This window comes from Yarrowia lipolytica, chromosome 1E, assembly GCF_001761485.1.
Source record: "Yarrowia lipolytica chromosome 1E, complete sequence".
In the NCBI taxonomy this organism is placed as follows: domain Eukaryota; kingdom Fungi; phylum Ascomycota; class Dipodascomycetes; order Dipodascales; genus Yarrowia; species Yarrowia lipolytica.
Window position 1 is genome coordinate 2,938,041 of NC_090774.1, and position 14,417 is coordinate 2,952,457.

The 14,417-nt window shown below is 49.3% G+C and overlaps 3 protein-coding genes across 3 annotated transcripts; 1 reads left to right on the top strand and 2 right to left on the bottom strand.

Annotated features, from left to right (window-relative positions):
• Positions 1-783: 783 nt before the first annotated feature.
• On the bottom strand, positions 784-5,235 carry YALI1_E29433g (uncharacterized protein; the record flags this gene model as incomplete). The annotated part of the gene is made up of 1 exon (XM_504362.3): positions 784-5,235. The coding sequence occupies one exon, from the start codon at positions 5,233-5,235 to the stop codon at positions 784-786; it is 4,452 nt and encodes a 1,483-aa protein (XP_504362.3).
• Positions 5,236-8,357: 3,122 nt separating this feature from the next.
• On the bottom strand, positions 8,358-10,112 carry YALI1_E29481g (uncharacterized protein; the record flags this gene model as incomplete). The annotated part of the gene is made up of 1 exon (XM_504363.3): positions 8,358-10,112. One exon carries the CDS (start codon positions 10,110-10,112, stop codon positions 8,358-8,360), a length of 1,755 nt encoding a protein of 584 aa, XP_504363.3.
• A 3,113-nt stretch (positions 10,113-13,225) lies between these two features.
• YALI1_E29512g (uncharacterized protein) lies at positions 13,226-14,218 on the top strand (the record flags this gene model as incomplete). Its single annotated transcript, XM_504364.1, has 1 exon — positions 13,226-14,218. One exon carries the CDS (start codon positions 13,226-13,228, stop codon positions 14,216-14,218), a length of 993 nt encoding a protein of 330 aa, XP_504364.1.
• Positions 14,219-14,417: the final 199 nt, after the last annotated feature.

Here is a 14,417-nt window from a genome sequence, read left to right on the forward strand (position 1 = left end):
TCTCATCAGAGTGAACTACAAGTACAAGTAACGGCTTTATACACGGCTCTAAGACACGTCTGAGACAACCCACTCAACGCGCTATAACCACAGCTAATTACTTAGTGTAGTGCTACACGTCAAAGGCCTGGACCGAAAAGCGTGGGCCGATTATTTAAATACATGCCTAATATGCCTAATAATATTATAAGCCGGTTGAATCAACGGGTGGCAAGATACGAGTAATAATATATGTACTACACAATGTACAAGTACGATACGAGACATTTGAGACAAGATCATAAGATTTCGTTTAAGCATTCGTATCGGTATTCGTATCGGTGTTCTACCATCCTTCAGTGCGAATCTTAGCACAATGATTCAGGTTATATAATTCGCCTGGAATATTGAAGATACAAGTAGACTATAGTGGGTGTGTTCTGCTGACATTTTCTCTCCTATATCGACCTACGTCATATTGGGCTCTCAGTACACTTGTTGTAAGTGACTAGATCACGTTCCAATACTTGAAATTTACTTGAATGAAATGACACCTGGAAGTGGGGGTGGGGAATTGGGATTCCATGAAAGACAGAAATATATTAAAAGAGTTGATCATAATATAGAGCTGAGCACAGCAGTAAAATGGTCTATCAATGCTCTTCATGAAGTATAACAGCATTCTTCTTCGTCGTAAATTTACTTGAACTGACAACCTACGATCAACACAAATAATCTATAGATGCAATAATTAAGGAGTGAATATACAATGTTTGAATGTTGGATAGGGTTTTTAATTGGTGTTTAGAAAGTAAACAGACCCGACCGCTTCTTACCGAAAGGATAGACACAAAGAGTGGCGGCAAAAAGACCAACAGTGATACCAATGGCGACCTGAATCATGGTAAATCCAAGATTAGCAGCTCCTCCAGGAGTAGCCTGTTCAATGGCAGCAGTACTTGTTTCCGTGAGTAGAGACGTCTGCACTCTAGTAACCACAGTGGATGTGGCGGAGTTGACAATGGTCTCTCTGATTGTAGTGGTCACGTTCTTGTTGCCAATCAGACGGTTGGAGTTGGCAATGGCAGCCACAAGTGATCCTTGAGAGGCGACACCAGAGGGCACCTGCACAAAGATACCGGGAAGCATGGCAGCAAACGCAAGACCGTGGCCCAGACGAGAGTACAGGTTTCCAAGAATACCAATGGTAAAGGCACCAATGGCAGACGTCAAATACGACGAGTTATCTGGATCGGGAATGTTGGCTCCCACAAAGTACGTGACCGTGTATCCTGCGCCTGAAATAAGAAGCATTGAGGGCAGCTGCGTGATACGGGCTTGGTTGACCAGCGCAATGAAAAAGGAGTAGAGAGGCACAAAGAGAATTCGCCAGAGGGGGTCCAGCTGCTGGGGACACTTGTCTTGACGGGTGGCATTGTGATCACACCATCCGTAGACCACGGCTCCCAGCGTGATTCCAAACCCGAGGAACATCGAGTAGATGACTGCGTAGAACATACGGATAGATCCGGCGACGATGTTCTTACTCTGCAACTCCAGAGAGCCACACAGCACAATGTATCCCGGCAGAATAATGGCTAGTGAGCCTTGGGCAATGGCAGCAAAGCAGAAGGGGTGAGAGCCGCCAGAAGAAATGGTACCAATGGCTCGAGCCAAGAAGGAAATCAAAATACTCATGGAAACCTCAAACACGTTGTTATAAAGATCGGACCGAGGAGCAACAATGATCTGGAAGAAACCAACAACAGATCCAAGAATGATACACATGGGGATATCAGCCCAGCGGCCACGAAAGGCATAAGGAGACACCACACCAGTACCACAGGCGAAGAAGATGACACATAGCCAGGGAGGGTACAGGTTCTTGGACCGCAGAATCTCATCCAGTCGGTTGGACGCCTCTTCCACGCCAATCATGTCATGGACCACCTCCTTGTAGATCTCGTGTGTATCCTGCAACTTGGATAGGTTGACACCTTGAACACATCGTACCAGCTGCATCTCGGAAGTATGGGTCGTGGCATCACCGAAAGACACAATCATACACCCAGGAATGTACAGAAACTGACCATCAATCTCCAGGATACGAGAAGTCATCTTCATGTACTCTTCCAGACGATGGGTAGGAGCTCCATACAACATGAGAGCTCTGCACATTCGCAAAATAAACCGCTGTCTCTGAAGCAGCTCGGCAATATGGACTGTGATCTTGACCTCCTGTCGTCGTCGTCGTTTGAGTTCTCGTTCTCGCTTCTTGAAGTTCTTGCCCGTGTTCTTGGCCATCTTGTTGAGCTTCTTGATATCCTTGACAGGTCGAAGAGCCTCACTTCTAAGACTTCTCGGCCTGTCTGGTGGCTTATCACCTCCATCTCCTCCTCCCCCTGCTGCTGTTTCCATTTCGTCCAAGTATCCCTCCGAGTGAGATCTTTGGTGACCCTTGGTATGGTGGTGAAGATGAAGACCAGGAATGTGATGATGGTGGTGAGGAGCAGGTGTTCCTCCGGGACTGGGGGAGGTGGATCGAGACTTATCGTACCATTTAGGTCTCTTCTTATTCTCCTCCTTCTCCTTTCGCTGGTCCTCGATGATCTTGAGCAGCTCCTTCTTCTTCTTCTTCAAGCCTAGCTTCTGGGTCGTCTTGGTTTTAGACTTGGTAGGGTGGTCAATGGGAGTGCCTCCGGGAGTAGTGGGTTCAGACCCATATAGCATAGGGGAGACGTCGCCGGTGGAAGTGCCGTCCCCAACTGTAGTAGCCAAGGTAGAAGTACTCTTGTTGCCTTCTTCTTCATTATAGAGCTTTAGAAGGGCACCAAGCACACCCTGCTTGAACCTCTTGGGAGGAGCAACATAATCCTCGTGCGTGGGAGTCACACTACCATCTGCCGCATCGTAAGTAAGGAAGTTGCCGTGGTTATCTTCATCTTCATCATCATCGTGGATATGAATCGACGAAAAGTAATCAACTGCGGGTGCTGTAAACGGATCGTAATCCTCGTCTTCGGCGTCGGGAGTGTGGACAGCATGTTTGTGTTGGTTAACAAGATCTCGAGCCTGATCACGCAGAATCTCAGCCTCCTCAGCCTCCCTGTCCTTCTCTTCCTCAGAGAATGGAGAGGAAGCACCAGTGTTGGGGCCTGTTTCAGAGCTGTGATGGTGGTGATGGTTGTGGTGATGGTGCTGTCGCTCTTTCTCATTATCCTCAGCCCGCTTCTCCTTGTCCTCAGCCCGCTTCTCCTTGATGTCCTCCAAACGACGATCCAGAGCAACCAGAGGAATGTCGTTGATATCGTGACCAGCCAAAGAGTCTTCTCCATCGTCATGATTACCAGCTGAAGCGTTTCCAGAAGCATCTCCAGGAGTATGATCCTCAGAACCTGGAGCACTGTGACTGTGCATACCAAGCGCGTTTTCTCGTCTAAGCGCAAGGTGAGAGTCTCGTTGGTCTCTTTGATCGTCCAATGTCTGGGACGACTCGGAAGACCGGTCAACAGCTCCAGGAGCCATGCCTCCTCCACTCATACTGCCAAAGCTTGCTAGACCTCCCATGATAGCCGCTCCAACAGCCATGTTGCTACCTCGTTCAGAATTCTGGGCAAAAGCGTCAACATGGGCCGCAGAGGCTCGTTCTCGTTCGATTAGAGGCGCATCGGCTCGTGCAGCTCGATCGGCATCACTTTCGTCATCAGAAGATTCGTCCGTGGAGACTGAACGAGCGTCGTCGTCGATCTTGAACATGTCGTTATTTCCCACACCGTCGTCGTCGGTACTGGCCACTGTCTCTTCTTCCTGCGCTTCTCTGGCACGTGACTGTCGAGCTCGCATCAGACTGATGGACTTGACCTTGTCGATTCGGAATTGTGGTTGTTCGGAGGGACCAGCTTCCTCACTGTTGGAAGGTTGCGCGGGTTGACGTGGTCGCGCAGTGAATGTCACCTCTTCATCTTCGTCGTCGTCCTCCTCCGACTCTGTATCATACTGGCCTAATCCAGACGAGTTCAACAGAGTGTTCATCAACGTAGTGGACGACAGAGAACTGCCCTTAGGTGGGGTGTGTGTGGTTACTCCGGTGGCAGATCGGGCCCGTCCAGCCGGAACACTGGGAGAATACGTGGTAGGAGTTCCGGGAGATTTGAGCGTCGACTTCTTCTTGTTGGGATGCGTAGAAAAGTAGTCGTCTGTGTCTGCACCAGGAGACCCAGTGGAGATGGGGGCGCTGGCAGGCTCCTCTCCATCAGGTCCTACAATTACCACACTAGGAGTCGGAATAACAACGGATGTTTCCTTCTCATCCGAATCATCATGTCCATCGTCGTTTTCATCTGCAGGATACAGAATTCGTTTTGTGGTGGGATCGTTGTCTTTGGGGAATCGCACTCGTTGTCGCTGTTTGTTGGCTGATGAAGAACGCGTAGCGACATGCTCATCAGATTGAGTACGCATCATACCGGGTCTTCCAGGACGTCCTCGAACCGGTTCTCCTCGCTGTAGTGCTTCTCCGATCGCCACATGATAGGACTTCGGTCTTGGGGGCGATGGTTTCTTGTCAGACGACGCCACGCCAGAGGACGGTGTACCAGCCTTTGAGGTCTCCTTGGATGATCCAGCTGAATGAGGAGGAGTTACGCCTGGGGAACTTGGCGACTTGGGCGACTTGGGCGACTTGGCCAGCTTGCCGAGCTCAATCGCTGATGTGCTTCGTTTATGCAGCGATCCTTCCTGGCCCAGAAGACTCTGCGGTCTACTGCTGGCAGGGATGTTTGTGAAGTAGCCTCCCGCGGGAGTGGAAGATCCTAGACCTGGAGAAGAGGCTCCAGGGGTATTAGCTCGAAGAGATGCAAAGGGCCGAGCGTGTGGGTTGAATGCACCTGGAGATCTGCTTCGAATAGGTGCGTCATCTTCGACTGAAAGCAGTGAAGTCTGCGTCTTGGTTCTTCTGCCACGTCCAAAACGAGCCGGAGACGCATCTCGGGATTTTGGAGGTTCGCGAGATGCGTTTCGGGACGCCGCGTGGCTCTTGACGCCTGCGGTACGGCCCTTACGACCCTCCGGGGGTTGTTGGAGCACGAATCCTCGTAGTGACGAGGACGAATTTGCTGAAAATAACGGCGGTCGTTGGGGTGCTGTGGATGTCGATGGAGTTGTGGTTGTAGTGGCGGGTTTCTCGGGCGTAGCTGCCGGTGAGGGCGACGCTGTGTCTTTTCCTTTTCCTTTATCTTTACCCCTGTCTTTATCCATCTGGGTTAGTAAGCGGTAGCAAAGGTCGTCGGTCTGAGCAGATCCTTTGGGCTCGGTCTTTCGGACGCGATTTGAACGCAGCAGACTGCTCAAAGTGGCATTTTTCAGCACGATCCACAGGGTCTGGAAGTAGCAACATCGGAGACACGATGGATAGAGCCAGGGCTGATCAGGTTTGACCTAGAGCTGGGTCTCTCACGCCGTCTATATCTGGTCACCACTCTGTAGACACGGCTACAACGTTTCAGACCGATCTATGATAATAGCTGGTGTTTCGTAAGGTACCAGCCGTTGCCAAGTGTCTTGTCATGCCGCGGTGAGCCCTCTGACAGCGCTTCTGTCGGGCTTGTCTCCTCCGATACTCACGATTCATGCTGTGCTGGCGATTGTGACGAGCCTAGGGAGAAAAAATCAGAGTCTGTCTGTCTTTCTGTACCACCACCAACTCAACTGCGAATCCCAAACATTGTGGAATAGTCTTCCCCTTTGTTGTGCCGAGAGTTTAGTCGATAGAGTTAACGAGATGCGATAACAGTGTAGTCGATGGCTTAACCGGTTTGAGTGCATTAAGTAGCAATCTAGGATGAGGGGGTCTTTTGTGCAAGAAAAGTGATTGTGCCTTTGGTGGAACTTATACCAACGGAGTTTCAGATACCGACTATTCACCACCCCATTAACCATTCGTATGGGATCTACATCTCACGTCCCTTTCTACACGTGTAACGCTTCTTTATCCGTCTTGAAGAGAGAGAGAGCTGCGCATCTTGTAGCTAACTTTGTGCCACCATGGATGACGTCACTTTGACGACCGAGGCTGGCACTAAAACCGCTGCAACATGCAGAGTGGTGGTTGCAGTTGCGGTCACGTGAGCGCACGGTAGTACGGAGAAGAATTCACACCAGGTAAAACCACACTCAACAATTCCGCGGCCCAACGAGGGGGTGGACATTACATTACATTGGTTGTTTTGGTCCCATCCCCCTCCCACAGCCCACATTCTCTCTCTAGTGCTGCTTTTACTCCTCTCTCTCTGCTACAAGAAGTGCAAACCTTGCGTGGTCTAAGCTGTCCCAATTGGGATCCCGCGCGGCTTCTCGATTCGGCAGGGATAGTGAAGAGGGTCAAGGTGGGTCTTCCAGAGTCGGAATCTCGTTTTGAAAGGTCCAGTCGTCTTCTCCGTCTAAAAGTGACAAATATGGTCTGTCTGCCCCCTTCCCTCCCTTCTGTTTCACCGTTTGACAAGTCTCATTCGTGTCTCAGAGAAAAGTCAAGTTGGATTTTCAAGACCTGCATTTATCAGGTATCATGAAATGAAAAGTGCACTGTGACAAGTGCTAAATATCACCCAACTGGTAATTGGTGCAAGTGTACAAGTGGACTTGAACACCCGGGTCGCTGAGCATTTCGCACTATGGCCACATCGTACATTGGTCATTCACTTACCGGAACCCGTAATTCCACCCTGTCAACCGAAAGATCTACCGAGGTGAAACCGCTCTAAGGTGGATCCGTGTGCGTGTCCGTCTCATTTTTTACAGTAATGTGTGGGTAATTATAGCACACTGCGTAATTAAAAAGCAAGTGGCGTGCACTGCTCCGATCGTGCATACGACGAGACGAAATATGTCCAGTTTTGTAGGCACGTGACTAGATCTGGCAGGCGTCGCACTGTACCGAGTACCTTGCACTTGTCAGATATCGCCAGTGCGTGAAGAAATTGAAGCTACTAGGGCCTAACCATGCCTTGTGCACCGATCAGCTTCCCCACTCAACCCACCCCTCTTCAGACTGTAACTCTGTCTCTCCAACTCCGGAGGTGGGCTCATCTTCAGTTACCCCAGTAACGTAAAGGTGTCATTGCTGTGTCTTGGGCATCCTTTCAGTCCATTGCGTCCGTTCCATGCTCTTTGTATTGTATGTGACTTCGCCCTCATTACAACCGCAATTAGCAAGTTACGAGCAGTAGAACTGAATCCACCTTGGCTGGGTGCTCTACTTACATAAGCACCATCAAGCTATGTTTCACGTCGCAGACTGAAATTTCGACTTGCAGACGAATCGATAATCCACTAGGCTCGATAGTATCTGCTCGGTCTGCTCGTTTGGTACGATCGGCGGTACCCACCGTGCACACCTCGTGGCTCCCTTGAAATCATGACCTCTCACGGCAACTCGGCAAACCGGGAACTGAGCTGAAAAGCCTAGACAGTTCTAAATTGCCGTTACTTTTTGGTGTCACTCAAACTCCATCTCCTGGAAACTTCACTAATTAACACCCAAAAACCTCTCAGTTGAATTGTGCGCTACCCGTGGAGCAAGTAATGCGGAGTTCAGACGGAGTAAGCGTCAGTAAAGACCTCATTGGTAACTAATGCGAGGCGCTATTCTTCAACCAACGAATTGTACTGACGATGGCAAGTACGAGCGAGTAGTAAAGCTTGATCCATTGTCTACTGTAGCGTACAGTCTTTTCCAACAGCATCTAAAGTAAGAACGTACGAGTACCGGTACCGAAAATGTTCTCACAATCAGTTCTTGCTATTGTACATCTCTTAATGCGCTGCTATATATAGCTGACATGGCTGCTTCTCCAGAGTTTCCACGACGAGCATCGATGCTTGAGAGCTTTTACTGAAGTACCTACGATCGTGCGTCACCCGGTTTGTAGCCTTTTTCATGGTCTTCCCTTTAACCTACCGGTACGAGAACAGTAGCTCGTAGTAATCAAGGAGGTGTTTGATAGATTCGGGATATCCACAGAAGGTGAAACCACGGCGGAGACATTATTTCAGTCAAGCAACACATCTGTAGATAAACCAAAGCTACCACCACCTAGCCAGTTGTGTTATCATCATCTTATCACTGGAGCTGATGAAATTATGAAGTAGTCCTTACCAACGGCCTTTCGAAAGGAGAGTATGTACAGCACAGGTACAAGTAGAGACATTCAATCATATCGTCGGTATGTTCCAGATAAATCAGACATGTATACGATATTTATACTGAACCTATGCGTCTATTTGATTCTGTGGTAGTGGGCTGGTTATACGGTTATACGGTTATACGGTCAGATCGTTCAGATCGTTCTATTCCGATAAAAACAAATAATTATTCAATACAATTAAATGAGCAGGGCAACCATGGCGACCATAGCGGCGACCACGGAGACGGCCTTGGAGGCAGCTCCGTTAGCCTGGGCAGGGAAGGTGTTGGGAGCCTGGGGGACCTGAGGGACGGTACCGTTGTTGACCTGGACGACGGGAGAAGTCTGGGGAGCAGCGGTGGGGATGTCAGACTGGGGGATAACAGTCTGGACGGTCTGGGTTCCAATGGTGACAATCTGGGTCAGGTGGATAGTCTGGGTAGACTTACCCTCAGCGGGAACCTCGACGGGAGAAGAGCCAGTGGGCTTAGCAACGGGCTTGGACTCAGCAGTGGGCTTGGACTCGGCAGTGGGCTTGGACTCGGTAGTGGGCTTGGAAACCTCAGAGGCAGGCTCAGACTTGGGGGTATCGGTCTTAACAACAACAGTTCCAGTCTTGGTAACAGTCTGAGTGGTCTTGAGGTTGGTGGGCTTGAGAGGAGCCTCAGTAGGAGCAGGTCTAACGGGGACAGATGAGATCTTGTGGCACTTGGCCTCGGGGCAGATCTCGGTCACCACCTTGGTGGTAGTGGCGGTGACGGTAACGTACTCGACGGGGATGGTCTTAGAAACACACTTGTCCAGGGTGCAGTGCTTGGTGACTGTCACAGTAGGCTGAGGCTTAGAGACGCACTTGTTGTCCTCGCAGTGGGTGACGGTCTTGGTCAAGGTGGACTCGACGTGCTCGGTGGCCTCAACGGTGACAACAGCGCCGGAAGAAACACCGGTGGAGATGGTGGAGTTGGTGAAGGCGGGAGCAGAGGAGACGGGAGCAGGAGCAGAAGTGATGGGAGCAGAAGACTCGACAGCAGAAGACTCGACAGCAGAAGACTCGACAGCAGAAGACTCGACAGCAGCGGAGGTCTCAACAGGAATGGAAGACTCCACGGCAGAAGTAGTCTCCTCAGGCACCTCCTCAACAGGAGCGTTAGCGTTAACTTCACCGTCCTTGGCGACAATGGACTCCCAGGTTCCAGAGTGGTCAGAGTAGGAGTACTCGGATCCAGTGGAGTAGTCCTGGACGTTCACAGACTTGACGTACATGGGGTAGGGGCTCTTGGTGTAATCGGTCTCTCCGCCGGCCCACTCAATGACGCCAGCGTTGTTGGTGGGGTCTCCTCCGGCCCACACGCCAATTCGGATGTTCATAGGAGACTGGGGGTATCCCTGAGAAAAGGTGGAAGGCACGGTTCGGACGGCCTCTCCGTCAATGAACCAGGTAAGGTCATCCTTGGTCCACTCAACAGTGTAGGTGTGGAACTCGGAGTTGGAGTTAGCGACGGGGTGGATGGCACCTCGGTCGTAAGTGGTGGTGTTACCCTGGATGTAGAAGTTAGTCTGTACGTTGTTAGCATCTCCTCCAATCCATTCCAGATCAATCTCATCGAGATCGTCGGACTGGAGAACCACAGACGAGATGATTCCCTGACCAGGGGCGGCCTGGACCACGGCCTCAACTCGGCCAAACATGATGTAAAAGTCGGACTGAATGGTGGGGTTGTCGCCCTGCTCAACAACAGCCAGAGAAACACCAGTGTCGTTGGAGTAGGTGATTCGGTGGGGCTTGAAGGAAGGAGGGAAGTCGTCGGAGGGACCCTGGGTGAAATCGAAGGACTTGGAGGTTCCAAGAGCCTTATCGGCGGGACAGGTCTCGTGCAGAGGGTTGCAATCGGTGTAAGTCTGGGCCATAACAGACATGGCCAAGGAGGCCACAACGGAAAGAGAAAGTCGCATAATGATTAATGAATGTGTACTAGTTGGGGAATCAAAGAATGACTAGGGTGAGTGAGACGGCCTGCTGGAGAAAAGAAGGAAAAAGCAGATCAATTAGCGCCCCTCGCTGTTTATATATGGCACATTGCTCGGACTGCATCATGTCGTATATTTCAGTGGTGCAAAATGTATGACTTTTTGGTGTTCTTTTAGTGTGGAGACACAGAGGGAAAAACACTATACAGTTTTTACTTTCTGCAGGAATGTTACAGTGCGAAGTAAAATGTGGTTCTAAAAAGATGAAGACAGAAAAGAAAAAAAGATAAAACGGCCAAGGGGAGGAGATTGTCTACAATTCAATCAAACATTGGTCATGGAAACAAGCGGTAAATACCTCCAACACACCAAATCACCGCCATCTCGTCTCCACATGTGGAACTTCAATTCCATCCATCGCCTCCACCCAATTTACCCCTAGATGCCGCATGTATTGTATCACCCGAAATGGACTATGCAAATATTAGCCTCGACTTTTTAACTCTGATGTGTCAAAAAAACGAGATCCATTGTCGATCGGGGGGGAGTGGTGGAGAGGCTGTGAAGAGTGTCGATCAAAGAGCTGCTGTCGTGCGTGTTCCGGGGGCCAGGTGAGCCTGAATGCCACGTGAATGGGACTCGTACTCCCTCGCAAAATTCTCAAGACCCCTATTTTCCGCATGCTGCATTCTCGGATACCAGAACACGTACATCCGCCACACGTTAGGGCTGCTGCATGGTAACGCACCCTGTCACGTCGATCGTCACGTTTTCATGCCCCACCACAGTCATACGATGGAAGAATGTGAGTGGTACCGGTAGGCTTAAAACAACAGATAAAACACCTCTATACACACAAAACGTCGCCAACACACACGGCATGTAACTAACCCACACAGATCTATGCTCCCACTGATCACACTCACCACCATGTCGCCAGTGTTAGCCGCTTGAACGCCTCGGTAGGCTCTAAACCGCGTCAGAGTTTTTGACACCAGCAGTAAACAAAAAAATCAAACCAAAACTCTAGCCTACGACATACAAATCGAGCTGGCCTTCTGAGCATGACAAGGGTGTCACCTGCAGAAGATTATCCATTGTCTCGTGACAAGACCATTCAACTTGTAAGTAAACAAACTGTACTTGTACCATTACTGGAGTGTCTGTTTGACGTTCTTACATCCATCCATTCAGATGTACCTGGGATGGCGACCAATTCAACCCTTATTACTTCGTATAACCCTCAATGCTTGATACAAGCACCAATGGCATAAATTGCTATTGTTCAACAAATAATATCCCCCTATTGTACCCACCTCCGAACTTCCTGGTTAGGAATACAATATTGTACATACGGATACAACCGTGGTGGCGGTGACGCGTTTACGGTTTGAACAAGCAGACAAAGAACACACGAGCGACTTCCACAGTCGAGACGAGGGGGTGAAGAGGTTGTCACGTGGCCCCATCATAAATGGAGCTACAAGTACACTCGTACGAGTACGTACCGGTACTACAGTAAACAGTAGCTCTCATTTTATGCCTCCGGTTGTGTTAAGGTAGCCATTAGTGCAAATTATGCTCACACTCAAAAATGTGTCTAATCTCATTTTTGATGCCCGTGTCTCTGATGATCCCATGCAGAGTTTCATGTAAGCGTTCTGGCGAGGATCGGATCTATTTGTTATACAACATTCTCCTTCTCTCGCACTGTTGATGCAAGGGTGTATTATGACACCATTTGTGGGTGAGGATGAGCGAAGGTGTTTATCCACGAATATCCCACGTGAGTGCACGATACCAGCAGTGTATAATACTGGCTGCTGTGTCTCTAACAACGAGTACAATTGAGAATCGTTGTTCAGGATAGATTTCTAGCTGTTGCTAGGATTGATCAAGACGATGTCTTACTGTTTATTATATTCATTGTTCGTTCCGAGTGTTCATTTACGAGCTGCGAGTGAAATAATTACAGTAATACGACTATCGTACATACTCGTACTGGAACTTGTCCAGTGCAAGTACTGTACGAGCAGTAAAGTAGATATCCCAGGGGTAATGGACGACAGTGCGATGTCATCATCAACAATCTGTCAACATCGCCCATCTTGGACCATCAAAACAAGACAACTTTGAGCTGCACGTCGCCTAACGTTGGTTTGGTGGTATAGAAGTATGTACTAATTATGATACTGGTACCGACGCCATTTCGGTATACGGTTGGGGACGTGCCATAATGGGAAATGGTGTACTCTCTGTGATTCGAAGAGCTGGCATCAAGGGATTCTTTGGTAAATTAAATATATTTTGACAAGCCGTTGAGCTGCAGCTTGAGACACGTGACAAACAGTTCGACTACAATTGTAGCTAAATACTGTCTCGCATTTGTAATGGTTCAGACAGATGACACTGACAGACGGATCAGAGTGGGACGCGTTATACTGTAAAAAGGCGACTAAAAAATGCGGCTAAAAGTCTTGGTAGGGGCAGGCGAGATGTAATCACCTCTTACTCTTAACCTGTTCAGCACATGAATGCAGTGGGAGGTACACTAGTTTCTAGTGTGGTCACTACAATGTAGTAATTGTGGGAAAAGAAGAGTCAGAGCTATCTTCCAGCAACTACTGTAATAAAGAGTATAGAACCGTCGGAGAGTATTATAGTCACTACTGTATACTGTACATAATCAGACTGACTAAAAACAATGCAAAATGCTGCACTTCGCTCTCCGCATATAAGATATCCCTCTAATCAACTTCCCTCAACCACCATGTCTCATCACTGTTTCACCCTGCCCGAGTGCGGACCTAAATATTAAATGATTAGTATGGTTAGTTAGGACAGACACAAGAGCTATAATGACCAATCAATTGAAAAGGTATAAACATAGATTTTGTTTCCATTAGTTTCTCCCCCCATCGAAGTGTTTCTTCATGCAATTCTCCGCTTCGTGACTTCTGTGTCTTCCCCCCCCCATATATTGGTTCAACTAAGCCCACTAAAACACTAACTGACACTCCCCCGCACCCCACCCCACACCCTAGAAGTACATTGCCCACGCTACAACATCCCTCAGGACAACTGCGAATACCACGATCATGTCACTCGAAAACCCCAACACGCTGCCGTTCAACGACCCCGAAACGAGCCCCAAAACAGCACTCGTCACAGGCGCCTCCTCGGGAATCGGATGGTACACCACCCTCCACCTGTACATGCACGGCTGGGACGTGTTTCTGGGAGTGCGAAACGTGCTCAAGGGCCAGAAGGCGATCGACGACATCAAGGCTGAGGCTCAGAAGCGCCAGCTGGACGGGTCTATTCCCGCAACTGCCAAATTCGGCCAATTGGCAATCGTGGAAATGGATCTACTTGATATCAAGTCGCTGGACAAGGTGGAAGCTCAACTTCAGAATACTGAGAAGCTCGATCTGCTCATCCACAATGCCGGCATCATGGCTGTTCCCCGAGAAAACTCCAAGGATGGATGGGAGGTGCAAATGCAAACCAACTACGTGGCCCCTTTTGTGCTGACAGACAGACTGCTTGATCTTCTACAAAAGGCACCCAAGCCCCGAATTGTATACCTGTCGTCGATCGGCCATCACTTTGCCATGAAACCTGCACCGCTGGATAAACGACAGGATGGCTTTCCTGGTCTGTACTATGGATTTGTGAGATACGGATACTCAAAGACCGCTGGCATGCAGCTCATCAACCAACTTGCCAAGGATTACCCCCATATTTTATCAATGTCAGTGCACCCTGGCTTTGTCATGGAGACAGAGTTGTACAGACACTGGAACAGCCTCCCACTGGTAGGTCCACTGTTCAATCTCGGTTTCCGGAGCTTTGGTGTTGTGTTTGGAGTCTCCAAGGAGGAAGGATGCTACTCAACTCTCGTGGCTGCTTTGTCGCCCAATCTGACGGCTCCTACGGACTCAGGCGAGTTCTTGTGGACCAAGGGCTCTGAGGGCAACCCTAGTTCCCTGGTGAAGGACGAAAAGTACGCTCTGAAGAACTGGAACTGGACCGTGGACCAGATGGAACAGAAGAATGTTCGAATTCGGCACTTTCAACATAAAAGATAGGTACCGAGAAACTGGTACGAGAACCGATGTCATGATTGCATGATGGTTCACGTCACGTCTATTACCGCCTCATATAGCTACTAACCATTCACCCTTAGCTAATATAGCTGTTCATTAATATTACGTGCTGCGCTCGACCAAAAGCAATCATCCGATCCACCAATAGGTACACGACGCGGTTCATACGTATTGCAAGCAT